The sequence below is a fragment of the Schistocerca cancellata genome, chromosome 8 (genome assembly GCF_023864275.1).
Source record: "Schistocerca cancellata isolate TAMUIC-IGC-003103 chromosome 8, iqSchCanc2.1, whole genome shotgun sequence".
Taxonomy (NCBI): domain Eukaryota; kingdom Metazoa; phylum Arthropoda; class Insecta; order Orthoptera; family Acrididae; genus Schistocerca; species Schistocerca cancellata.
The window spans coordinates 567,605,374-567,632,366 of record NC_064633.1 but is presented as its reverse complement, the minus strand read 5'-3'; the positions used below and the strand labels follow the sequence as shown (position 1 = coordinate 567,632,366).

The window sequence follows — 26,993 nt, the reverse complement described above, 5'->3', positions numbered from 1 at the left end:
AAAGCTGTTTAACCCAAGGCATCACTGCCAGGAGCTGAAAGCGCCGCGTCACCGATTCGGCTCGCATCCGCATACAGCGAGCACAGTCCCTATGTACGCTAAAGACAGTGGAAAACTACGCTACGCACACAAACAAAGGACTATTGAAAACGCGCTACGGAACTCTAGACACTGAAGGAAACGTATGAACAGTGTCTAATAAATCAGATTAACACGCAGAGATTCAAAAGCTAAACTACCAAAACATTCGCTGCTGACTAGGAACTTGCAATAAGACACGAAATCGGTTTACTTTTCGACCCAGACGGAAATGAGAGAACGGTGTTTGTTAAGCATTAAATGAACATGCAGAAATTAAAGAAACTAAACTACCAAAGCACACAGATGAATCTATGCAATTCGCTTCAGGTTGGAAACAAGTAAAATGTCACAAAATGGGTTACTTCCCTGTTGCTGCTTGTGTCTCGGCCGTCTGCTGCTGACTGAGTGTCTGACCAATACCAACGAGTGGTCACTAGCTTTCAAAACCAACGAACAAACGACTATCGACACGCGCTACGGAGCTCTACTGTACACCCCGAAGAAAACCCAAAAATTGTGTGTAATAAATTACATTAACACGGCATAAATATTAACAAGAGCTCTCTACTGTAAATCGTGGCGTTCTCCAAATACTTACGAGCTGTGGTGCATCACCTAAATATATACAGAGGCGATGACTGAATGGAAAGTGCGTAGATGACGGATCAAATGCGTGTGAGGTAACGGGCGAGTCGTCGCGCCCTGAAAAGCTCGGAGGAAGCAGTGGTCGCACGGGCCAGCCTGTAAGACAACGAAGCCAGCCAAAACTTCTAATGTGGTAACGTTTTGTCAGAGGGTGCGTAGTCGTTTTGAAAGCACGCATGCGGAAAGAAAACTGATGAGACTCATGCCGACGGCCATGCCCATATTGTTTACTGGATGCTGAAACTTAAATTACAGTTTTATGATACGCTTAAACCATTTTCGATTGAATCATGTACATTGTCTCTCTCTCGCTCTCTCTTTCAGCCCACACAACACTTCCTTTTCACTTTTAAAACACGGAGGCCGACTTTTACTTCTTCAAATCTCTCACCACTCCCTACCCACCCTAGGTTGTTTTCGCCGAAACATGAGCGAGCGCACGATCGTTTATCCCCCCCCCCCCCCCCCCCACACACACTCACATATTGTACGTATCATCTATCAACATATGACTATCTACTGGTAGATGTTTCGCTCCAACAGGCATTTTACAGTCCATCTGAATGTTCTGCTCTGGGTTTACCGTCTGGCGCTCCACATCCCGCACCCGGAGCAGCGAGTCCTCCCACCAACAGCGGCTCTGCGGGGGCGGATGATGAGCGGCCATTAACGGGGCTAATCTGCGAGCATAATCCGGCGCTGCGGTAGGCAGGCGGGCGACACCTCGCTGAGCAAACAGGGGCCACTGTGCGGCGTGTCGGCGGCCCCTGCGAGTGGCCGTCCAAATTAAATTAAACGCGTGCGTGCTAAACAACTGCCCGCAACTCGCCCACGCGACCACCTCTGCAGGACAGCCGCGCAAACGGCTTTGCATGACGTCATCGCAGGAGGCGGCTTGTAACCTCCCCCTCACTTATCGACCTTAATGACAGTGAAAAATTAAACCGCGTGTACCTAATGGAAATTTGGGAAAAGCAATCGTCACCGAGGTTAATTTGTCGGTAAAGAGGGAGGAAAGGGTTACATCTAAATGAAAGGAAAAATGCTAATGAAACTGGTGGAAATTAATTTTGAAATAGGGGTAAAGTTAATAAAGAAAGTAAATGTGCGGACGTTACGTAAACAATTAAATAGCGGTAATTAGGTATTTGAGATTTGGGGGAAATTACGGTCGCCAGTCCTAAGGACAATTACTATAGTAACTGAAAAAGAAAGGTTATTACACATATAATTAGCACTAGAAGCGTGGCAACTGAAGGTTGACAAGTGTAGTGTGAAAACTGAAAGTTTGTCAGAAGTAATAAATTTCGCTATACTCTAACTTAATTTAGCAAAAGAATTAATAAAACCGGGAAATCGAAAGTTAATTTAGTGACGGAAATTAACAGTGAGCCTTGTTTCTGAAGCACAACGAAATTCAGTAAAATGCGGTTAGTCTTAGACTACCTCAACAATCATTTCAAAAGCTACTTGAATCTACGCAATTTAGAAATAAGGGATTTAACTTTGAACTTGAATTAAATGATTCTGAACAATTAACAGTAGCAAAATTTAGTACGTACCAAGCTGAGCTGCAGTCACAGGTAACTAAAATACGGTAACAAAACTCGCACTCTTAATTTGTGCTTGTGCAATCTAAATACTGTAGCCAGCTATGAATACCTTAACTGAACTTTGAAATTAAAGCAGTGAAATAAAATGATGCTGGCGTTTGAATCTCAACGACACTCGGGTTCATTCCGGAAAAGGAAGGGACCCTGCTTGGTAATGCAACTGGGACAATGAGCAACAAAGGTTCGTGCTAAGTTGCTGTAATTTTGCGAGGCAAATGGAACAATTTTAAAAGCTGAGGTCTGCCATACAGTTCTAAAACTTTACGTGCTTCCAGTCTTCCTTGTTGGTTGATTGAAGGTTTGAAGCCGTCGATCGAGGATGTGGCGACAGTCACTCATTGTCGGCCGTCGCTGTTGCAGAAGCTGGATGTTGGCGCGGCTTCTTCACGACACTGTCACCAGACGAAACGGGCTCTTGATGTGCGCCAGCTAATGCTTCCCGTCCGCGACACCATGTCAGAAACTATCATCGCAAGTAGATCGCAATTACATGCTGCCAAACCCCGAAAGCGCGGCAACTCGCGGGAGCTTTACACAACACACATGCTCCACTCGCTACTCCAGCCAGACTCTCTCTGCCCGCGCTCCACGCGACAGAGTTCACACTACCAAAGATCCTACACACTTTGATTCTTCACACGACCTATCGATGTAATCGTTCGATAGCAGTTTTCCCTAGGCAAGACCCAGCGTAAAAATACAAATAATATTTACGAAAGAAACCAATTATACATCGAATAAATGCATATATATATATATATATATATATATATATATATATATATATATATATATATATATACACTCCTGAAAAATTGAAATAAGAACACCGTGAATTCATTGTCCCAGGAAGGGGAAACTTTATTGACACATTCCTGGGGTCAGATACATCACATGATCACACTGACAGAACCACAGGCACATAGACACAGGCAACAGAGCATGCACAATGGCGGCACTAGTACAGTGTATATCCACCTTTCGCAGCAATGCAGGCTGCTATTCTCCCATGGAGACGATCGTAGAGATGCTGGATGTAGTCCTGTGGAACGGCTTGCCATGCCATTTCCACCTGGCGCCTCAGTTGGACCAGCGTTCGTGCTGGACGTGCAGACCGCGTGAGACGACGCTTCATCCAGTCCCAAACATGCTCAATGGGGGACAGATCCGGAGATCTTGCTGGCCAGGGTAGTTGACTTACACCTTCTAGAGCACGTTGGGTGGCACGGGATACATGCGGACGTGCATTGTCCTGTTGGAACAGCAAGTTCCCTTGCCGGTCTAGGAATGGTAGAACGATGGGTTCGATGACGGTTTGGATGTACCGTGCACTATTCAGTGTCCCCTCGACGATCACCAGTGGTGTACGGCCAGTGTAGGGGATCGCTCCCCACACCATGATGCCGGGTGTCGGCCCTGTGTGCCTCGGTCGTATGCAGTCCTGATTGTGGCGCTCACCTGCACGGCGCCAAACACGCATACGACCATCATTGGCACCAAGGCAGAAGCGACTCTCATCGCTGAAGACGACACGTCTCCATTCGTCCCTCCATTCACGCCTGTCGCGACACCACTGGAGGCGGGCTGCACGATGTTGGGGCGTGAGCGGAAGACGGCCTAGCGGTGTGCGGGACCGTAGCCCAGCTTCATGGAGACGGTTGCGAATGGTCCTCGCCGATACCCCAGGAGCAACAGTGTCCCTAATTTGCTGGGAAGTGGCGGTGCGGTCCCCTACGGCACTGCGTAGGATCCTACGGTCTTGGCGTGCATCCGTGCGTCGCTGCGGTCCGGTCCCAGGTCGACGGGGACGTGCACTTTCCGCCGACCACTGGCGACAACATCGATGTACTGTGGAGACCTCACGCCCCACGTGTTGAGCAATTCGGTGGTACGTCCACCCGGCCTCCCGCATGCCCACTATACGCCCTCGCTCAAAGTCTGTCAACTGCACATACGGTTCACGTCCACGCTGTCGCGGCATGCTACCAGTGTTAAAGACTGCGATGGAGCTCCGTATGCCACGGCAAACTGGCTGACACTGACGGCGGCGGTGCACAAATGCTGCGCAGCTAGCGCCATTCGACGGTCAACACCGCGGTTCCTGGTGTGTCCGCTGTGCCGTGCGTGTGATCATTGCTTGTACAGCCCTCTCGCAGTGTCCGGAGCAAGTATGGTGGGTCTGACACACCGGTGTCAATGAGTTCTTTTTTCCATTTCCAGGAGTGTAGAATATGGGTTGGTAATGGCAAGAAAAGTTTTTCTGAAGAAGAGAAATTTGTTAACATCGAATATAGTCTGAAGATATCTGACTGGATGTGTACGGAAGGGAAACATGTACGTGTAAAAGTTTAGGCAAAATGATAATAGAAGTTCTTGAAATTTGCTGCTACAGGAGAATGCTGAAGATTAGAAGAGCATATAGCGTAACTAATGAGGAGTTAGTGAATTAAATTGGGGAGAAAATAAAATTGTGGCACAACGAATCTAAAAGAAGAGTTCAAATGATATGACAAATTCAGAGTGAGCCGTGGTAAAAAAATTGCTGTTTTGAAGAGCGCGCCGCGGCGCGTTGTGTGAAGCAGTCGCCCTCCGTTTCTGGCGGTGGCGCCGCTGTGGTAATCGCAGATTTTGCTGCCTCCCTCTGGTGGGAAAGCGGAAAGGTTGCCTGTTCACGTGCATTTAAGGGGAGCCGGAGGTGGTCAAATCCAAAAAATTACGATTTTTTTTTGCTACCGAAAAGTAATTGGAACATTCCTCTTTAATGTAAACTTTGAATTATTGTTCTACTCGCCCTAGAAGTGGAGTTATTATCATTTTCCCCCACGCCTGCAGAGGAAATGGGCGGCCGCTGAATCCTCTCGTGACCTCCTGGCGAACTGCTTGGGATTTTCCGGCCTGTTACGCATACAGCGCCTTATGTTACGCATACAGCGAGTGTGCAAGGGTTGGCTACATTGTTTTCTGTGACAAATGAAGCGCTAAGAGCGCGGAACATCGTCTCTTTGCTGTTTGCCGTTTCGAATTAGTTCAGTGTTGCGCCTGTTGTTGGTAGTATTGTACTTCTTGTATAAAGCGTTGTTCTGGTTACGATGCCACGTTTTAGTAACCGTGTATATAAGAAGAGGAAGAACGTAGGGAAAAGAAAATTAACACTAATACCAAGTTGCGATACTACAATTACTGAAACAGTGCGTTCTTCTGCTAAGCAACACATGGCCGGCCATAGCCCTGTGACATCTTCTAGCAAGAAGCTGACTGGTGGAAGTGACAGATTGCGTGAATATGTTAGTGACAGTGATGATATTAACGAAGTACTGAATATTGGATTATTACCTTCTGTGCTGAAAAAAAGTGTTCTGTGCAAAATGTGTTCAAGTGTAGGAGTGGGACTAGAGATAACAAAGCACTTTGGTTTAGCTTGTGAGATGAAGATAATCTGTGCATGTTGCAAGTATTAAGTGACTTTCTACAATTCACATGCCAGTCTCTTTGGTGAAAATGGACGATCTAAAGTGTTTCATGTGAATGTTCCACTTGTGTATGGTCTTCGATCCATTGGAAAAGGGTCTGCTGCTGGTAAACTGTTTTGTGGTATTATGAACTTGCCTTCACCTCCAAGCAAATTTGGGTACTGCTGTGAACTGGAAGGATCCTCTGTTGAAGATGTGGCTTTGAAAACCATGAAGGAAGCAGTGGAGGAATCTGTAGAAATGAACGGTGGTTCTAGGGATTTGGTAGTGGCATTAGATGGTTCCTGGCAAAAGAGGGGTCATAAATCCCTGAATGAGGTTGTAACTGCTACTTGTGGTGTTAGTGCAAAAGTGATAGATGTTGCAATATTATCAAAACATTGTAGGTGCAAAAATAAAATCAAAGAAGGGCGCAGTGGAATCCGTGAGGCAAATTTTTGTGGATCAAGTGGAGCAATGGAAGTGGATGGACTGAAACAAATTTTTGAACGTTCAGTTCCCAGATACAACGTTAGGTACAAATACTACCTTGTGAATGGTGACTCCAAAGGTTTCAAGACTATAGAGGAACTGAAACCATATGGAAATGAATTTGTAGTTGAAAAGTTGGAATGCATTGGGCATGTGCAAAAGTGTATGGGTGCACGGCTTCGAAGGCTCAAACAAACTTTGGGTTCAAGTAAGCTCAGTGATGGAAAGACAATAGGAGGGAGAGGCAGGCTTACTGATGAGGTGATTGAACGTATACAGAGATACTATGGGTATGCTATAAAGCAAAATACTAGTAATGTTAGTGACATGTGAAAAACAGTGTGGGCATTGTTCCTTCATACTGCCTCTTCCAATGAATACCCTCAAAAAACAGTGTGGGCATTGTTCCTTCATACTGCCTCTCCCAATGAATACCCTCACACAGCCTGTGCCCAAAAGATTCCTGGTGCAAATATAATGCAAAAAAGGACTATGATCACAAACATGATTTGCCAGCAGCTGTGATAAATGCAATAAAACCAATTTTTCATGACTTAGCACAGCTAGAATTGTTACACAGATGCCTACACGGAAAGACGCAGAATCCTAATGAGAGCGTAAACAATTTGATTTGGAAAGTGATTCCTAAAAGGGTGTTTGTAAGCATAAAAACACTGCACTTTGGCATTTATGATGCAATAGCAACCTACAACCAAGGGAACAGTGTAAAGTGTGAAGTTCTGAAGGCATTAGGATTTACAGCCTGGGGTGAACACTCTGTGAGCACTAAGAAATATTGACAGAGAAAGGATAAGAGGAGCAGAAAGAAGAGAAAGGCATATGAAGTTTGATGGAACAACAGGCCAGAAAAGAAGACAGAAGAGGAAGCTTTTGGAGGATGAAGAAGAAGACCCTGATAATCCATCCTATAGTGCAGGAATGTATTGAGAAACTTTGATGGCCATTTCCCGTAAATTAGAATTTTTCGAATATAATGAACATTTTCTCAAAATCCACTCAAGCTAGAGAGATTAAATTTTTATACAGCACTCCTAGTGGTCAAACTTACATTGTAACACAGCCATTTGGCAACATGTTCAGTAGTTTCATTTCAGTATAATATTAATGCAATTATTGTAAAAAAATTTGGGTCATTAATAAAAAAAATTGGAAGGAAACTAGAAAAGGTACTCCAAAATCCCTCTGTCATAACTGCAATACTAAATCACTCTATATGTAAAAAAAATTCAAATTTGTCTATTTGGTAGTTTATTCATAAATGTTCCTCAAACTTAGTGATTTTAACATGGGCTGCATAGGCACCTCTGGCTCCCCTTAAGGGGCGCTATCATCTCGGCAGTTGGTCAGTCGGTGTGAGGCTAGGTTAGTCTCGTGTCACCAGTTGCTGGTCTGTCTCTCTTTCGCATTTGTGCGGCAGTTAGTGTCTGTCTGTCGTCGGAGTGCGAGTATGTCCGTCGTTTGGGTCAAACTTTAAGCTAGAAAATGAGAGTCTTGCCACTCCGCCAATAACAGAGCTAGTCGTCGCCTGGTCCGGGCTCTGTTCCTGCATTCTTTATAAATGTTGTAGATAAAACAAAAAGAAAGAAAACTGTAAAGAGATGGAAAACGAAAATTGTATGATGTACGACCTGTTTTGAACAACAAGTAACAGGTCAATAATTTCGCAATAAATAAAAATAAATAAAAATAAATCTGAGTCTGCGCGTTAGGCTGCCAGTCTGCTCGAGTTGCTCGGGCAACGGTGATTGGCGGTTGGATCGGTCGGTTGGTCGGTCGCGCACTGACACACGAGATCACGAGAGCAACACGAGTGAAACCACGACATCGGGCTGGCCGGGGAGAGCTGCGACGCCGTGAGACGGGAGATCGGCGCGCCTTCTGCGTCCGTTGAAGCGGCTGGCAGCGGACGGTTCGCGGGAGCGTTGGGGGTGCTACGCCAGGTCTTCGCCAGAAATCGCAGTTTATTAGAAGTGATTGGAGAAATGTTGTTTCATTTAGTTGTTAAATTCTACTTGTTTTCTTAGTGAGGTCACCAACCGCTTTGGTTTGGGGTTGTCCCACCATTCTTCTCCGTTCTCCATTTACGCACCCGCGGAAAGGTGGTTATTTGCGAATTGGGTGGTCCGTTTGTCCTTGTGGAGTTTGGGAGGGTCAGAACAATCTGCGGTTCGGGTTTTTCAGTAATCCTCCTGTCAATCTGCCATACGTTAATAGCTGCCTCTGTCAAGTTTGTCGGATTCGGTGTTAACGAATTTATAGAATTAAGGTGTAAACGCCGAATTACTGAAATATGTTTTTACCTTGCCTATCATCTTGCGAGGCGGTATATGTGTGATGTAGAGCATGTTGTACATTTTATGTAAGTCTGAATTTCGTGGGTTTTATTTAAATAGTCATTTTTATAAAGTTGCCACCCTTCCACCGTAAGAGTCCTCTTAGAAACAAATTGCACTTTCGGTGGCAAATAATTTCTTAGTGTGAGTGTTTGTACCATTTCCATCCCTCTTACAGGGTGCATAAAATGTCTCTGAGGACTATGGGACTCAACATCTTAGGTCATAAGTCCCCTAGAACTTAGAACTACTTAAACCTAACTAACCTAAGGACATCACACACACCCATGCCTGAGGCAGGATTCGAACCTGCGACCGTAGCAGTCCCGCGGTTCCGGACTGCAGCGCCAGAACCGCTAGACCACCGCGGCCGGCCTACAGGGTGCATAGTTAATGTGTTTGTGTGAGTTGTTAAAATTTTAGTTTAAAGTAATCTGGTGTGTTGCAGATTTGCACCAGTGTAGTCGTTCAGAGGTTGTTGTGAGCGGTCGTGACTACGGCCATGATGAAAGGGAGCGGCAAGCTTCTCAGCCCGAAGGCTCATACTGTCAGTATTGTTTTTCTGCCTGTAAATTAAATTGTAACTCGATATTTCGAGGGTGATTTTCTGCTTATAAATTTTAAATCTGTTTTGAAAAGGCTTTTATGAATAAAATTCCCATTTGTCAAAGGTAATTTCATTTTCATCAGTTACTCCCTGGCAACTACTTCCACGCTCAACTAGTGTGATTAAATGTGTAAATGTTCTTGATGAATCGCTAGTAAATAAGTTCTTTAAGAAAAGATTTTAAAAGCAGCCGGCCGGTGTGACTGAGCGGTTCTAGGCGCTACAGTCTGTAACCACGCGACCGCTACGGTCGCAGGTTCGAATCCTGCTTCGGGCATGGATGTGTGTGATGTCCTTAGGTTAGTTAGTTTTAAGTAGTTCTATGTTCTAGGGGACTGATGACCTCAGAAGTTTAGTCCCATAGTGCTCAGAGCCATTTGAACCATTTTTTTGAAAGTAAATTCACTGTTCACGGAGACATAAAGGGACCAATTTCGTATTGGAGGGAAGTGTTGGGAGTGAAAATTGTAAACGGATACCAAGAGGTGAATACAGTAAGCAGACTCAGAAGCTGTAGGTTCAGTAGTTACTCGGAGATAAAGAGGCCTGGGCTGGATAGAGTAGCATGAAATGCTGCATCAAACCAATTTCGGACTGAAGACAAAAGGAACAACTAAAAAAAAAAACACCAGTTTTTCTTCGAAAGATACCTACAATAGTTGGTCGTCGCAATGAGCTCCTGTTATAATGCTTACATGAAGACCTCTCTCCAAATTCTGCACGCAGACTTGCGTTCATTGGTGCATTGTTCAAAGACGCCAGCTTACTGACAGGCTAGTGGCTGACATTATTCCCATTTAATTTTTTTCAAAATCTCAAGTACTGTATTATGCCTCTTACTTCGGCATTCGACAATGAACTGTTCCAAAGGATTGTGCAAAAACAAGGAGTGTTTAATATTGTTATCTGCATTACTTTTTGGAATAGATATACTTCGTGAGTGTGGTGTTCCACTGCTCTCAAGTAAAAGAAAGACATGCCCGATGAGTAGCTGCAGTGTGTGACTGCTATATTTATCAAATATTATCGATAATATAATCACTATATGCTCAGCGTAATTAATATTGGTCAACTATGAAAATTGAATAGACACTGTAAATTGCTGGACAATGGCTTTTGGATGTTAGCCAGTACTACTCAATTACGGCGAAAGTATCATGAAAATACTATAGAAATTTGTTTCTCAGCTCAGCATATTAAAGGCGTACTGCAGCTTCCTGGAGACTCTGTTTACCTTTTTTTCAATAAATTATATCAAATCGTGTTTACGTCTGCGTTTATCACTTTTGCGGGGTGATCAATTGATGTTATGAAGATCCTGCTCCAGGTTACAGACTTACTTTCATATGGCACTTACAATCTCATAGCCCTCGCAATATTTCTCATGGTAGGAGGACAGTTGTTCAACATAAAACTTCCAGAATGAGATTTTCACTCTGCAGCGGAGTGTGCGCTGATATGAAACCTCCTGGCAGATTAAAACTATGTGCCCGACCGAGACTCGAACTCGGGACCTTTGCCTTTCGCGGGCAAGTGCTCTACCAACTGAGCTACCGAAGCACGACTCACGCCCGGTACTCACAGCTTTACTTCTGCCAGTATCTCGTCTCCTAGCTACCAAACTTTACAGAAGCTCTCCTGCGAACCTTGCACTCCTGAAAGAAAGGATATAGCGGAGACATGGCTTAGCCACAGCCTGGGGGATGTTTCCAGAATGAGATTTTCACTCTGCAGCGGAGTGTGCGCTGATATGAAACCTCCTGGCAGATTAAAACTGTGTGCCCGACCGAGACTCGAACTCGGGACCTTTGCCTTTCGCGGTCAAGTGCTCTACCAACTGAGCTACCGAAGCACGACTCAAGCCCGGTAGTCACAGCTTTACTTCTGCAAGTATCTCGTCTCCTACCTTCCAAACTTTACAGAAGCTCTCCTGCGAACCTTGCAGAACTAGCACTCCTGAAAGAAAGGATATAGCGGAGACATGGCTTAGCCACAGCCTGGGGGATGTTTCCAGAATAAGATTTTCACTCTGCAGCGGAGTGTGCGCTGATATGAAACCTCCTGGCAGATTAAAGCTGTGTGCCCGACCGAGACTCGAACTCGGGACCTTTGCCTTTCGCGGGCAAGTGCTCTACCAACTGAGCTACCGAAGCACGACTCACGCCCGGTACTCACATAAAACTTATTATTATTATTATTATTATTATTACTATTATTCTCACTGACATATTGAAGAGTTGGGGGTTCCTTCAAATAGCATTGTCGTCGGTGCGCAATATTTGGATAACGGGATCCGTTTCTTCATCAGGTGTTACTTCGGACTGCTAGACGAGTAGTATGGGTCCAGTACTTATACATGTTGCACTTCCCCTACATGGTCGTTGTACATGCTGCGCCTGTGATCCCGTCACACTAAAATCGTCCTGAAGCGTTCCGTTCTCGGTCCGGTGCGCCCGACAGCGATCTGCTGTTGTGTTCTCGGTACGGGCACGTGGTGCTCTGTCTGGGGGTCGTTCCACATGTTCTCATTGTCATTCTTCTTGTTGAGTTCTTTTGATGCAGTCGTTGCGTGTTTAGAAATTCCAGCTCTGGATCCCAAAATATGCTGAGTTGGTTCGATTCATGAGCTTTTCCTCCAGCTTTAACTCTACTGATTGTCTTGTGACACTGTTCCAGTATCTGTGGGTCTGTGCCAGAGCCCTAGTGTTTTCGTACATCAAGGCATGTCTGGGTTCCAGGCAGAGCTCGCCAATAGCTGATTTACAGGCTGACAGTTACTGAACTATATGAAATAAAATCGTCATAACTTCTGAGCGGTTTGCGTTAGGACGTTCCAACTGCACGGTTGGCCGCGGGGCATGATGGGAATTAGTGTGCGCATGTGGTTCGGCTTAGCGACGAAGCAAACTTTCATTTGGATGGGTTTGTCAATAACCAAAATTGGCGCATTTGGGGGATTGGGAATCCGCATTTCGCCATCGAGAATTGTCTTCACGCTCAACGGGTGACTGAGTGGTGTGCAATGCCAATGATGGTAGCCATATCGAACATCTTATAACCTAAATCCTAATACCTGTAGTGACGTTCACATGTTGAATAAAGTGTGTGCGCGCCGTAGTTTGTAACTAATTTACTTTTTTATGTATAGTTCAATAATTGTCCCCTGGAATTCCTTGTCTCAGCTGGATGTACCTCTGATGTTCTTGCCATGTAATGTCCACCGTCCTAATGGTGTGGCCAATGTACTATATGCCGCACCGGTAAAAAATATATTATAAATTCCTGATTTTCGTAAACCACGGTCAGCTTCCGTATTTTCCAGTAGTCCCATTTTTTGGTAGTTGAAGATAACACAAACTTTGTGTTACGTGTCATGAGAACCCTGCAGATCTAGGCAGAAGAAGAGCCAGCAGGTAAGCCACAGTCTTTGCTTCATGTTGCGCTGCCTCTCTATGACCTGCCCGAGTGCCTGGATGAGTCCTGCTAATCTGAATGACCATGTATCTATTTCTGACGGCAAACGGAGTCGATTTGACACGGTATTGTGCCCCGTGAACCAGTATCTTCGCAACTATACTCTTTTGCACAGGGCGACGAATCTGCCAGCTGACAGGTATAAATAATTGTGTGTTGGTCTTCGATACAGGCTGTGGCCATCGGTTGTTCATTTGACCGATGTATCCAGAAATGGCAGCTGACAATCCTCCAGTTCTGTGGTGGAATGCATACATATATTTAAAAGTTTTTAGGCAGTAGAGACTAGTTTTAAGTCATATATTTTAAATGGTGACCAAGCATCGGATGTAGATAATATCTGTTTCTACGTACAATAACTTCAGAAGAAAATAGTTTTAAGACTGTCGAGACCAAGGCAAGGTTTAGTAAACCTGTATATTGCAACTGGTTGGCTGTTATTTCTAATGCATTGAAACTTTCTACACACACACACACACACACACACACACACACACGCACGCACACACACACACACACACACACATATATATATATATATATATATATGAATATAATGCGAATATATGCCTCTGTATATGTCTGCTTGTGTCTGTATATGTGTGGATGGATATGTGTGTGTGCGAGTGTATACCCGTCCTTTTTTCCCCCTAAGGTAAGTCTTTCCGCTCCCGGGATTCGAATGACACCTTACCCTCTCCTTTAAAACCCAAATCCTTTCGTCTTTCCCTCTCCTTCCCTCTTTCCTGACGAAGCAACCGTTGGTTGCGAAAGCTAGAATTTTGTGTGTATGTTTGTGTTTGTTTGTGTGTCTATCGACGTGCCAGCGCTTTCGTTTGGTAAGTCACATCATCTTTGTATATATATATATATATATATATATATATATATATATATATATATATATGTGTGTGTGTGTGTGTGTGTGTGTGATCTAGGAAGAATTTTCTTAGGTAGCAGAGCAAGCACTACTGTCCAACACAGTCAACTGACACCATCTCCAAAGTGAAATTTGTGGACGAGATTTTAGATACTTCTGAAATCAGGACCTGATTAATTCATGTATATCTATTATTCGTGTCATAACATGAAAAGTACCTAAAATCTCATCCACAATATTCACTTTGGAGATGTTGTCAGTTGACTGTGTCGGACAGTAGTCCTTGCTCTCCTACCTAAGAAAATTCTTTCAGGATTTGGATATGAGACGTTCGTTCAACTGAAGTATAGATTCTTTTGGAATCTATGAGGGTGAATACGAATTTACTATCTCTACAATTTGGGTAAGAGAGCCCATCATGACCTGTTTGGTATACGAGCCTCCATTCCTGAATCCTCTTTCGTATTCGCCCTTCTGTGAGTCCAGTTGCTTCTTCTCCCCTAGCCTGAAGCGCTTCCGAAAGGATATTGTAGGTTATTAATGTCTCGACAGTTGTTTACGTCCTTCAGATCACATACAGAGATAGCAAAGAAGCAAAAATTAGGGAACAGTACTAGACTGCACGATTATAAATGTGAATAACCAGTTGTTGTTTACCTTAAAATTTTTCTTTTAAAGTATATTAAAAACATTAAAACGGCTCTGAGCTAGACTGAAGCTCGCGTCGAATCACACTGACCCGCCGAGACCTTCTCCAGCATTTTAACAACCATAAAACAGCTCTCTGCTAGACTGAAGAACGAGTCGAACCACAGAGACCTAGTCAAAACCAATAATATAGTGTCCTGTAACGGTGAGATAGAATAAGGCATTATTATGGTTTTTAAAATGTTAGAAAAGAAAAAGGTCCCGGCGGGTCCATCTGATTGCAGACGTGGTTCATTCTAGCACAAAGACGTCTTATTAAATTACAATGTTGTAAAAGTAAAAAATTTCACGTCAGTAACAATATCTTACATTTAGAATCGTGTAAGCTAGTAATACACCCTAATTTTGGGTTATTTGTTATTGTTATAGATAATTTGAAGATGTCCTGAGAATGCCAAAAGCGTTGTTAACAAAAGGATAAGTTGCAACCAACACTCTTTTTGATTCAAATTTTCTACATACGCTTGCTGTACCAGAAGGCTTTCTTGTGTGGAAGAAATTTCACGTTTTATCGTCTTTGTTAAAAAGTAACGGTATCGATGTGGAGGACCGGCTGTGTGGATTTTTCTCAGTTTTCCAGATGATGAGATAACTATTATTAACATTATTATTTAATTTTATTGATGAAATGTTGTGACGTATGGTGTAAACGTTTTAAGGTGTCAATGTGCTACAAATAAGCAAAAAAAAAGTAAGAAATGAATTTATTATCCTTGTGTAGATCTATCATTCTTCACGTAATTCATTGTTCAACTTGTTTTCGGCTTTGCAGTTTTGTAAACATTTTTGCAACATTTTAGGCCTATCGACGTTGCCCTTCCCGGGATGTTCGCGGAAAGCCCGGGTTGTTGTTTCGTTTATCGTACTTTAAAACGAACGTATCTCAGTTGTGAAAGCGTTATTTGATGCATATGAGCTCCCTACCTCATCAGTCGATACAGCACGGGGGCGAAACCTGTGTGTGACATCTGCGGAAAAACCGCAGCCCCGGGGGCTGTTTCGACAACTGCTGCTCATTTTAACACACCATAGATGTCAGGCCAGCGACTCCGGTGCGGGAGAAAGGGCAGAATAAAAACGGCTATTTACAGTTTCCCGTGCGAACGCCCCGTGTAAAACACGCGTGCCGATTGGTGTCGCAGGCGGCAGCATATCGGTCGTGCGGACCCGTTGCGAGCTTTTGTTCCCGGCGAAGAATAAACAGGCCTACGCATGTTTTCCGCACACGGGGCAATTGATTGCACATCCGCCATTAATCAACACAGCGCCGCTTTGAACGCACGATCCGTGCACTTACAGTCTGACGCGCGCTTCATTTAAAAAAAAAAAAAAACAACTGTCTCTCTTTTGCGGGCGGGTATATTAATTGCGATAAAACTGTATTCAAGCGGTGGTGATAGATGTTCTTCTCATGTGAGAGATTACACATCACATACAACACTAGGGCAGACCTTTTTTTTTTTTTCTCATACAAACTTTGTTACTGGCACCACACACATGGTGCACAAATATTCCACATACAAAATTTCAAAGGCTGTGTAGGAATATTTTCTGAATAGTTTCTCATAACGAGCGCTTCTCTATTTATTCGGTTTGATCCTGTGAAAATACGTCCACAACATGGAAAAAGCTCGTAGAACGCAGTCGCCATAACACACATCAGGTCCATCAGAGGCGCCTAGCAAAGACCCGAACGTACTGTGACGTGGTTGCTCCTGTCACTATGGTAACGGCTCACGTCGCTGGGCACTCACCCTTTGCCGTGAGGTTACATCGTGGTGCTCTGTTTGGCAGCATCACTGACGGTGGTGCAGCGATTTCTCGCCTCCAGAGGGAAGCACAGTGACGTATTAGGTCGATTTAAGTGCCATCGCCGTTACGGTTGGGCTTGATCAGAGATCGGGTGGCGAGGGCTGTGTGTGGCGACGGCGGGTAGTAAGCGCCGAGACGTCGTAGCCGATAAGATCCTTGGCTGGCTGCTGGTAGTCAGAGTGGATTACGTGATGTTCCGTGTCTGCCGGATCAGTGGAGATTGTCCTTTATCATTTAGCTACAATATATCAGGTCAGCAACTGGAAGCAGTTAATTCCATAAATTATCTGGGAGTAGGCATTAGGAGTGATTTAAAATGGAATGACCATATAAAGTTGATCGTCGGTAAAGCAGATGCCAGACTGAGATTCATTGGAAGAATCCTGAGGAAATGCAATCCGAAAACAAAGGAAGTAGGTTACAGTACACTTGTTCGCCCACTGCTTGAATATTGCTCACCAGTGTGGGATCCGTACGAGATAGGGTTGATAGATAAGACAGAGAAGGTCCAACGGTGAGCAGGGCGCTTCGTTACGGGATCATTTAGTAACCGCGAAAGCGTTACGGAGATGATAGATAAACTCCAGTGGAAGACTTTGCAGAAGAGACGCTCAGTAGCTCGGTACGGGCTTTTGTTGAAGTTTCGAGGACATATCTTCACCGAGGAGTCAAGCAGTATATTGCTCCGTCCTACGTATATCTCGCGAAGAGACCATGAGGATAAATTCAGAGAGATTAGAAACAACAAAGAGGTACGCCGACAATCTTTCTTTCCACGAACAATACGAGACTGGAAAAGAAGGGAGAACCGATAGAGGTACTCAAAGTACCCTGCGCCTCACACCGTCAGGTGGCTTGCGGAGTATGGTTGTAGACGTAGATGTAGAGATTACTTCGGTGTGTTGCTTAGGCACCTACTGGTACTCGGATTTGGCTAATTCGGAAGATACCTGTGAGCACTGTGATGCCGATTTGGCTTCTTGTGAGCCACTACAAAAGGACTGAACACAAGGGCGACTGGTGGATATACGCACCCTATTGCAGCCATTTATCGGGCTGTTGTTGACTTATGTTCCTACATTCTGGGAATCATGATGAGCATTCAGTTACAGTCGAAACCATTACAGTTTATGTGTGAAATTTTCTTACTTGCCATCCCGCTTATCTATCACCGACTGTGAATCTTTGAAGTGGTCTTATTTAAGTCGTATTACCATGTGGATGCCTCTTGCCAGGTTTTGGCCGCGCTAATTGATGTTATCCACATTAACAAAACGAAACTAAACTCCACCCGAAGAGGCCGTGAAGATCCAACGGTACAGACGGGCCGCGGTGTCATCCTCAGCATTGAAAGTGTCACTGGATGAAGATATGGAGGGACATGTGGTCAGCAGACCGGCCTCCCGGCCGCGAGATCGTATCTACACTCCTGGAAATGGAAAAAAGAACACATTGATACCGGTGTGTCAGACCCACCATACTTGCTCCGGACACTGCGAGAGAGCTGTACAAGCAATGATCACACGCACGGCACAACGGACACACCAGGAACCGCGGTGTTGGCCGTCGAATGGCGCTAGCTGCGCAGCATTTGTGCACCGCCGCCGTCAATGTCAGCCAGTTTGCCGTGGCATACGGAGCTCCATCGCAGTCTTTAACACTGGTAGCATGCCGCGACAGCGTGGACGTGAACCGTATGTGCAGTTGACGGACTTTGAGCGAGGGCGTATAGTGGGCATGCGGGAGGCCGGGTGGACGTACCGCCGAATTGCTCAACACGTGGGGCGTGAGGTCTCCACAGTACACCGATGTTGTCGCCAGTGGTCGGCGGAAGGTGCACGTGCCCGTCGACCTGGGACCGGACCGCAGCGACGCACGGATGCACGCCAAGACCGTAGGACCCTACGCAGTGCCGTAGGGGACCGCACCGCCACTTCCCAGCAAATTAAGGACACTGTTGCTCCTGGGGTATCGGCGAGGACCTTCACAACCGTCTCCATGAAGCTGGGCTACGGTCCCGCACACCGTTAGGCCGTCTTCCGCTCACGCCCCAACATCGTGCAGCCCGCCTCCAGTGGTGTCGTGACAGGCGTGAATGGAGGGACGAATGGAGACGTGTCGTCTTCAGCGATGAGAGTCGCTTCTGCCTTGGTGCCAATGATGGTCGTATGCGTGTTTGGCGCCGTGCAGGTGAGCGCCACAATCAGGACTGCATACGACCGAGGCACACAGGGCCAACATCCGGCATCATGGTGTGGGGAGCGATCTCCTACACTGGCCGTACACCACTGGTGATCGTCGAGGGGACACTGAATAGTGCACGGTACATCCAAACCGTTATCGAACCCATCGTTCTACCATTCCTAGACCGGCAAGGGAACTTGCTGTTCCAACAGGACAATGCACGTCCGCATGTATCCCGTGCCACCCAACGTGCTCTAGAAGGTGTAAGTCAACTACCCTGGCCAGCAAGATCTCCGGATCTGTCCCCCATTGAGCATGTTTGGGACTGGATGAAGCGTCGTCTCACGCGGTCTGCACGTCCAGCACGAACGCTGGTCCAACTGAGGCGCCAGGTGGAAATGGCATGGCAAGCCGTTCCACAGGACTACATCCAGCATCTCTACGATCGTCTCCATGGGAGAATAGCAGCCTGCATTGCTGCGAAAGGTGGATATACACTGTACTAGTGCCGACATTGTGCATGCTGTGTTGCCTGTGTCTATGTGCCTGTGGTTCTGTCAGTGTGATCATGTGATGTATCTGACCCCAGGAATGTGTCAATAAAGTTTCCCCTTCCTGGGACAATGAATTCACGGTGTTCTTATTTCAATTTCCAGGAGTGTAGATTAAACCGTACATAAACGTGATTTCAGCGCACTGCTGGCTTTTTTCAAATTTTCTCATGTGTCTTTTGGTTTTATAAACTTGTCGGATACGCCACAGAAATTGTTATAGGAATGCGTACTCAAGTACAGAGATATGTAAACTGGTAGAACACTGCCCTGCGGTCGCCAAAGCCTATATGAGACAACAAGTGTCAGGGGTAGTTGGTCTATCGGTTACTGCTGCTACAGTGGCAGGTTATCAAGATTTAAGTGAGTTTGAACTTGGTGTTATAGTCGGCACCCGAGTGATGTGTATCAAAGAAGTGGGGATTTTCCATACGTCCATTTCACGAGTGTACCGTGAGTGTCAGGAATCCGGCGAAACATCTCATCAGCGACATCGCTGCGGCCAAAAAATGATCCTGCAAGAACGGGACCAACGACAGCTAAAGAGAATCGTTCAACGAGACAGACGTTTCGCACATTGTTGCTGGTTTCAATGCAGGGGCCATCAACAAGTGGCAGCGTGCGAACCACTCAACGAGACATCAACGATAAGGGCTTTCGGAGCCGGAGGTCTACTCGTGTTCCCTTGATGACTGCACCACTTAAGGCTTTACGCCTCGCCTGTGGCCGTCAACGCCGACATTAGACTGTTGATGAGTGGAAACATATTGCCTGGTGCGACGAGTCTCGTTTCTAATAGCATCGAGCGGCTGGACTTGGAGACAACCTCTTTGATCCACGAATTATACATGTCAGCAAGGAATTGTGTAAGCTGGTGGGGGCTCTTTTATAATGAGGGACGTGTGCAGTTGGAGTGGTGTGGGACCCCTGATACGTCGAGACATGATTATGACAGGTGACACGTACGTAAGCATCCTATCTGATCATTTGCATCCATTCACGACCATTGTGCATTCCGACGGACTTGGGCAATTCCAGCAGGACAATGCGACACAATTTTTACAGAGTGGCTCCAGGAACAATCTGCTGAGTTTAAACACTTCAGATGGCCACACGACTCCCCAGACATGAATATTAATGAGCATATCTGGGATACCTAGCGACGTGTTGTTCAGAAGAGATCTCCACCCCTTCGTACTCTTACGGATTTATGGACAGCTCTGCAGGATTAATGGTGTCAGTTTCCTCCAGCACTAATTCAGACATTAGTCGAGTCCATGCCACGTCGTGATGCGGCACTTCCGCGTGCTCGTGGGGCCACTAGACGGTTTCTTTTGCCGTTCAGTGTATATTAGAAGGTAGCTTGAATGCACATGTGTCTAGTACTGTGAGTTCCGTTGAACGAATTTTGAACAAGGGAACTGAGTCCTAAAGTGGTTGCTCTCTCTGTTAACTACACTAAAGCGAGAGCCTAAAAATTCAGCTGCCAGACAAGGTAGAGTGTTATTCATAAACAAATGATATAAGTTGTTTTGGCCCTACATGGGCACCTTGTCTGGACCATTTGATTATATTTCATGTACGCTTGTCATTAGTGAATTTACTTGGATTTGCATGTTTCTTTCCTAATTACATGTAATCCGTCTTACTTGCCAGTGGATAGCGGATGTTAATTGCTTGATAATCACTTCTTCAGGTTCCTAGTGCTTAAATCTGGAATATATTTTTATATGCCACATTGTTCATCTTATTAAACATCTGTGTTAAGCTCTGAATTTAATGTCTAGATTCTATCAAATTTTCGGTAGTTTCCTTTGTGAAGTAAAGGGACTAAACTGTTTGGTCATCAGTCAAAAAATTTTTCATACGTTTCTGCTATTAAATGTTTTTCTCAGATGTTATTTTAGAGGTTTTGCCTGGCTTGCAGAAGAAAAAGTCACTAATAAAGTCTGGTGGTAGCTGCTCAGATATTTTGCATCTTTTTGAAGCGTCAATGGAGTTTTTTATTTTTTATTAAATTTGTTATTAAAATTATGGCCCAGTATCTTACCATTCAGCACCAGCTCCCTATCGCATTCCACAAACAATGTACTATTGTTTACTTACAACCATCACTGTCAGAAATCCAAACATCAAGCAGAAGCGAGCAATACAGAACGCAATCTTGAGGACGGAGCATGAAGTGGGCAATGCTGTTGTTGACAGTATTCCAAGTGCATGGAAAAAGGTGTGCGTTACCAGACAAGGTATAAAGCGCACATTATCTAAATGGTCACTGTTGTGAGCATATTGTCAGTACCATACAGGTGAAAAGATAAATGAGCGTTGGATATCAAACGAAATGCAATTACTCTCTAACTACAGGCCGAAGACCTCTTGTGTCTCGTATCAAAATAATCAGAAAGCAATATTTTGTCTTCGAGCATTTCTTGGACCTCAAACAAAGCTGTTAAAAGAGGCTAACATGTCATCTCTCCATATGAGGGGTAAATACCTAAATCCAAAATTCCTTAGGGAGCAACATCAGTTCTGTGATGTTCTCCGGGACGACATTCGGAAACATTTAGCTACTTACTTTTCCAACATGTCTTCTCCAACAAGTATTGGCTCTTCTAGACGGTAAACCTGCTGTGAAAAGTATTGAGACGGTACCCCTGACAGTTGTTGTGCCCCTGACAGTTGTTCATCTACGTTAGCAAGGCGAATGATATCGTTTTGCAAGAATCTTGCGTCACCATCTTTGAGCCATACGTCGTAGTAGACTTATCTTTCACTACAAAAGACAGAAATAGAGCTGAGCTCAACGACCTACTCACATTAACTAGCTGGCAAAAATGTATCAACAAATCAGAATATATGGATGACACCTTCGACCATAGATACAAGTAGACTGGCCTTGCTGTGCAGAAGCTATAGGGCTGGTGTGGCTCCAACATAAACCACGTGACTGTTGGCAAAACGTGGCGGGATTTCAAATGAGCGGTCTGCCATCCTGTGTTTGTATCGTATTTTACTCACATTTCTCAATTGACTGCCAAACGCTTCCAACAAAAATTACTTTTTTATTTGCGAAAAATTATGTCAGAACTACATTTGACCTGGATTTGTTCACTGTACCATTTATAATATCTAAAAAATATATCGAAGGCCCCTCTGGTGGGCAGCGGGACTAAATTACTATAAACTATCAGTTAAAGTAAAATGTCGTTAAAATTCTTTTAAACAGTAAGAGTGGGCTCGTGTCAAAACTTTAAATATTGGATTCGCCGCGTTTTGAGCTCTAGTCACTTATAAAAGAAAATGGGATATGGGAATTATGTCAACTATAGGTCCCAAAATTGTCGACTTTAGGACCAGGTCCATTTTAGAGTATCAATTTTAGGTGCACTTCAAAGGTTCAGTTCCTACTATTTTTACAAAAGTTTAAACTATCAGTTTAAAAAAATATATATATTTTAGATGAAAAGTGAGACTCTGAAGTTTCAGAAAATAATTTTGGAACCTACATTTATTTAATAGTATTAGAAGATAGAAAAAAATGCTCTTCATGTGTCGACTATAGGTGCTCTTACCTTATTATAATCTCACTTGTATATACAAAAAGGCGCCTATGTGCAGATGGCTTAAAGTTTTTCCGTTTCAGGGCCTGTATCCAAAGCTGTCTTCGGTTTTCATCCTCAGAGAACCTATGAGTAGGAACGAGAAACACTTATACTTACTTCTGTAACCAAATTATCACAGATACTTTCCAAAATGTAATATGAGTCTGACTTTACAGCCATCACTGTTAACACTTTAATTTACGTGAGACTCTATTTCAAGTGTAAAAAACATATAAAAGTCACTTCAGCAGATTTCAATAAACGCACCTGCGTTATCATAGAAACACACTTGAAATGTAATGCCATTTCCCCCGACAAAACGCTGAGTACAGCCATAAGCGCAACACGAAACAACCATGTTTTTCCAACATTCACGTGACTTTAGCCCAGAGATGTTGGAGCCACGAAAATGATGTCAGGGCCAGTCTATTACATTTATGGTCGAAGGATGACACTAGATATGCGTTCTGAGATGTAGTAAGACAGTATGAAGCCACATACATATTGAGTAATATCGCAGTTATCAAGACTACGGAGCTTACAACCAATATACGCCCACTAACTTGCAAACGTCACTTCTTTGTTCCATTCAAGCACCGCCTAAAAACCAGACTAATCACAGGTACCTTAATAGCCTACTTGATTGTGACTAATATGTGTCGGTTGCCTAAAAGGTGACGTTACCTCGCCACACTTGGAATAAATGTAAGACTCTACACTGCGCACCAATATAAAAGGGTAACTTCCTTGAAACCTCTTAAATGTCTCTCACTGCGACTCATAAGTTTGACATTTGGTTCAAAGGCGAAAACAACTTTCCTCTGTCATGGTGCAAAAGCGTGGCGCCTGTGACGTCACCCTCGAGCTCAGCGACGCCTCAAACAGGAAAGTTGTCGACACGTGGGAAACGAAGGCCAGAGCTCGTATATGAGATGTTTGCGCTTGTCCCTTATGATGTAACGCAATGTATGGATGAAGATCAATAGGCAGACTCCATATTCCTAGATTTCCAGAAAGCGTTTCACACGTTGCCCGACTGCAGATTGTTAACAAAGTTCCGAGCATGCGGAAAACGTTCGGGGGTACGTGAACGGTTCGAATTTTTTTAATTTATAGAACTCTGTATCATATGACGGGGAGTGTTCATCACAGAAAAGGATATCGTCAGCAGTACTCCATGGAAATGTGTTAGGGCTGCTCTTGTTCACTACATACGTAAATGATCTTACGTACAAGGTGAGCAGAAAACTACTACTCTTTTCTGACCACCCTGCAGTGGAATACAAAATTAGAGATCTATTGCTCGACACAGAGTAATGTCAGTCGAACATCTTGGTCTAAAGTAGCAGGGTGATACGAACTGGAACGAGGACGTAATGGCAGTAGAAGTGATGGCGAATAATGGATTTCGGGTTGTTGGTAGAATTGTTTGAAAAAAGTAGCACATCAATAAAGCACTCTTATACTTGACTACCGCTCGTGTGTTTGGGATTCCCACCAGGTCGGATTAAGAAAAAGACACTGAAAAAATTCAGTGATGTCCTGCTAGATTTGTTAGCAGTAGGTTCGATCAACATGCGATTATTACGGAAATACTCCGTGAACTCAAATGGGAAAACCTGGAAGGTTCTTTTCGCGTAACACAGTAGAGAAAATTTAGAAGATCGACATATGCGACTAATGGCAGAGCAATTCTTCTGCTATCAACATATATCTCGCATAAAGACGGAAAAGAGGAGATAACGGAAAATGGAACAGGAGTTGGAATGACTAGTTGTGGTAGAAGGTACTTTCCAACATGCAGCGTATTGTGCCTTGCAGAATATGTGTGTAGATGCGTGTGTAGATGCGTGACAAAATATTAAAATTTACAGAGCAGAATAAGCTTCTATGTACGAGACAGATTACAATTTTGTCTAGGTCATTCGTAGTGACTTAATCACCATACACTTTCTCTGCAATTTTCATTAAACTTTACACTCTGATTCATTACCAATAGTATCACTACATCGTCTATAGTCAAATGAAACGTCTCTCATCATTACAATAGTCTATTTACGTAGCAAATTCCATATTTGCGTTATCCAGAACGAGCATTTGTTCATTTTTGAGTGTATAATGATACTTATTGGGCTGGTGAAGAGTTGGCTGTTTCCTTTTAAATTTATAGTAGTTGCATTAACTGAACATATTTCACGACGCAATGGAACTGAAAGGAACAACAACCGCAGCTAGCATAAGCTGCCATTAGCTAGGTCATACATCTGGTCTGCGGGCTTACACTGATGTATTCCTAGCGTGATATCATGAATTGTTATTAGTTAGCATCTGTGTAACAGTCCACAGCGTACAGAATGTTAGCTATTTATGATATAAATATCATTAAACACGGTGAGGGAGTGAAACTCTAAAGATGCAGAATTATTTTATTCGTTAGATAAGTGTGATCGTAAGTCGCAGTTCAGTCACGAGGTGTAGAATTATCTCCTTATCGTAACTTCTGCTCTAGGAGAGAATGACAGTTCATCATCATTATCATAACAGGCTGTGAAGCTCATGTCGCAGAGACAGTAACAACTATAACGCACCATTTGGAATCTAAATGTAGTGCTCCCATTGGTGACACACTTACCTGAAATTCCATCATACGTCCACCATTCTTCCCAGCTGGCCCATGTTCCTGTAACAAACAATAAATTTTGTTGAGTATATCTGTTTGTTAGTTATTCCTAGGCGTTATCACTTAACACTGCAACCATACATACGAAACAAAATTTGTGGTCAGTTAAGCTGCGCACCACACCAACTGTGGAAAAAATGGTTCAAATGGCTCTGAGCACTATGGGACTTAACATCTGAGGTCATCAGTCCCCTAGAACTTAGAACTACTTAAACCTAACTAACCTAAGGACATCACACACATCCATGCCCGAGGCAGGATTCGAACCTGCGACCGTAGCGGTCTCGCGGTTCCAGACTGAAGCGCCTAGAACCGCTCGGCCACATCGGCCGGCCACCAACTGTGGAATTAGTATCCCTGGGAATCTCTACCAGTTACGGTATACGAGTACGTTTCATGGATCAGCTCAAAGTTATAGCTTATCACCACATTTTCTCTGTCTCTTTAATTATGCGGGTGTGATCTCTACGTAGTTTCAAGCTCCTAACTTTGTATCTTAATTTAACTCAATGACACTGGTACGAATGTTAACCGAGTTGACTCTTGTGCCGGCTGGAGTGGCCGAGCGGTTCTAGGCGCTACAGTCTGGGACCGCGCGACTGCTATGTCGCAGGTTCGAATCCTGCCTCGGGCATGGATGTGTGTGATGTCCTTAGGTTAGTTAGGTTGTACGAATAGTTCTAAGTTCTAGGGGACTGATGACCTCAGAAGTTGTCCCATAGTGCTCAGAGCCATTTTTTTTTTTTTTTTTTTTTTTTACTCTTGTGAACTCTGCTGATATACCTGTTTGACATAAATTTCTCTTGACGAGCCATCCTCAATTATTATTTATCATCAGTCTTATAATTCGATAAAGTTTTTGATTTTAGCTTTGATGATTGCTGTTTGTAGCGTATCAGCTTATGTAGAGCACAGTAGACTGCATTATCATTCGATAATAGTTTAATACGTGCAAGGCGATTAGTCTAGACGAAGGAAAAATTCATGTTTTCTAAATGAAAATTTCGTCCAGTTTACATATGTCGTGAGAATACGGTTAAGAAACGCTTAGGTGTCGTATTCACATACTGTGAAACACAAAAACGGACGGAAGGAACTGCGAAACATTAGCCTAACGTCTCGCCGATATCGAATTCAAGAGAGACGGAGATTTTCGTTCGCAGAACTTTGTTTTCCTTTCAACCTTTATGTATTATAATTAGTAATGTAAAAGTAATGTTCTTACAGTTCTAGTTTTCTATGCACGTTCCTTTTTTAGCAGTGTTCTGAAGCTTCGCTGAATCTCCTGTCAGCTGTCGAGGTCTGTTATTCAGCAGTCTTGCCATACTGTGACACCAGGAAGTAATAGGTCTCATAACTAATGAGGAGGTATTGAATAGAATTGGAGAGAAGAGAAATTTGTGGTGCAACTTGACTAGAAGAAGGGATCGGTTGGTAGGGTATATTCTGAGGCATCAAGGGATCACCAATTTAGTATTGGAGGGCAGCGTGGAGGGTAAAAACCTTAGAGGGAGACCAAGAGATGAATACACTAAACAGATTCAGAAGGATGTAGGTTGCAGTAGGTACTGGGAGATGAAGAAGCTTGCACAGGACAGAGTAGCATGGAGAACTGCATCAAACCAGTCTCAGGACTGAAGACCACAACAATGACAATAACACACCCTCGATGCTCTAAGGGTTCCGAACACCTAATGACTTTACAACATGGGTAGTACAAAAACGAATGCAGACCGCATGATGTTGTTGTAATGGCAGACCACACATTTTTATCTTTGTACCTGAAGGTCAGTCCGCCCTGACAGCTGAGTGGTCAACGCGGCGGTCTTTCACCCTCATGGGCCTGGGTTCGATACCGGCT

At 44.1% G+C, this 26,993-nt stretch overlaps 1 protein-coding gene across 1 annotated transcript in view; it reads right to left on the bottom strand.

Annotated features, from left to right (window-relative positions):
- Positions 1-26,993, bottom strand: part of LOC126095030 (carbonic anhydrase-related protein 10-like) — a 991,041-nt gene that overhangs the window by 513,788 nt on the left and 450,260 nt on the right. The window contains exon 2 of the mRNA XM_049909691.1: positions 25,085-25,132. Coding sequence (XP_049765648.1) covers positions 25,085-25,132 — 48 coding nt within the window. The remainder of the gene's footprint in view (positions 1-25,084; positions 25,133-26,993) is intronic.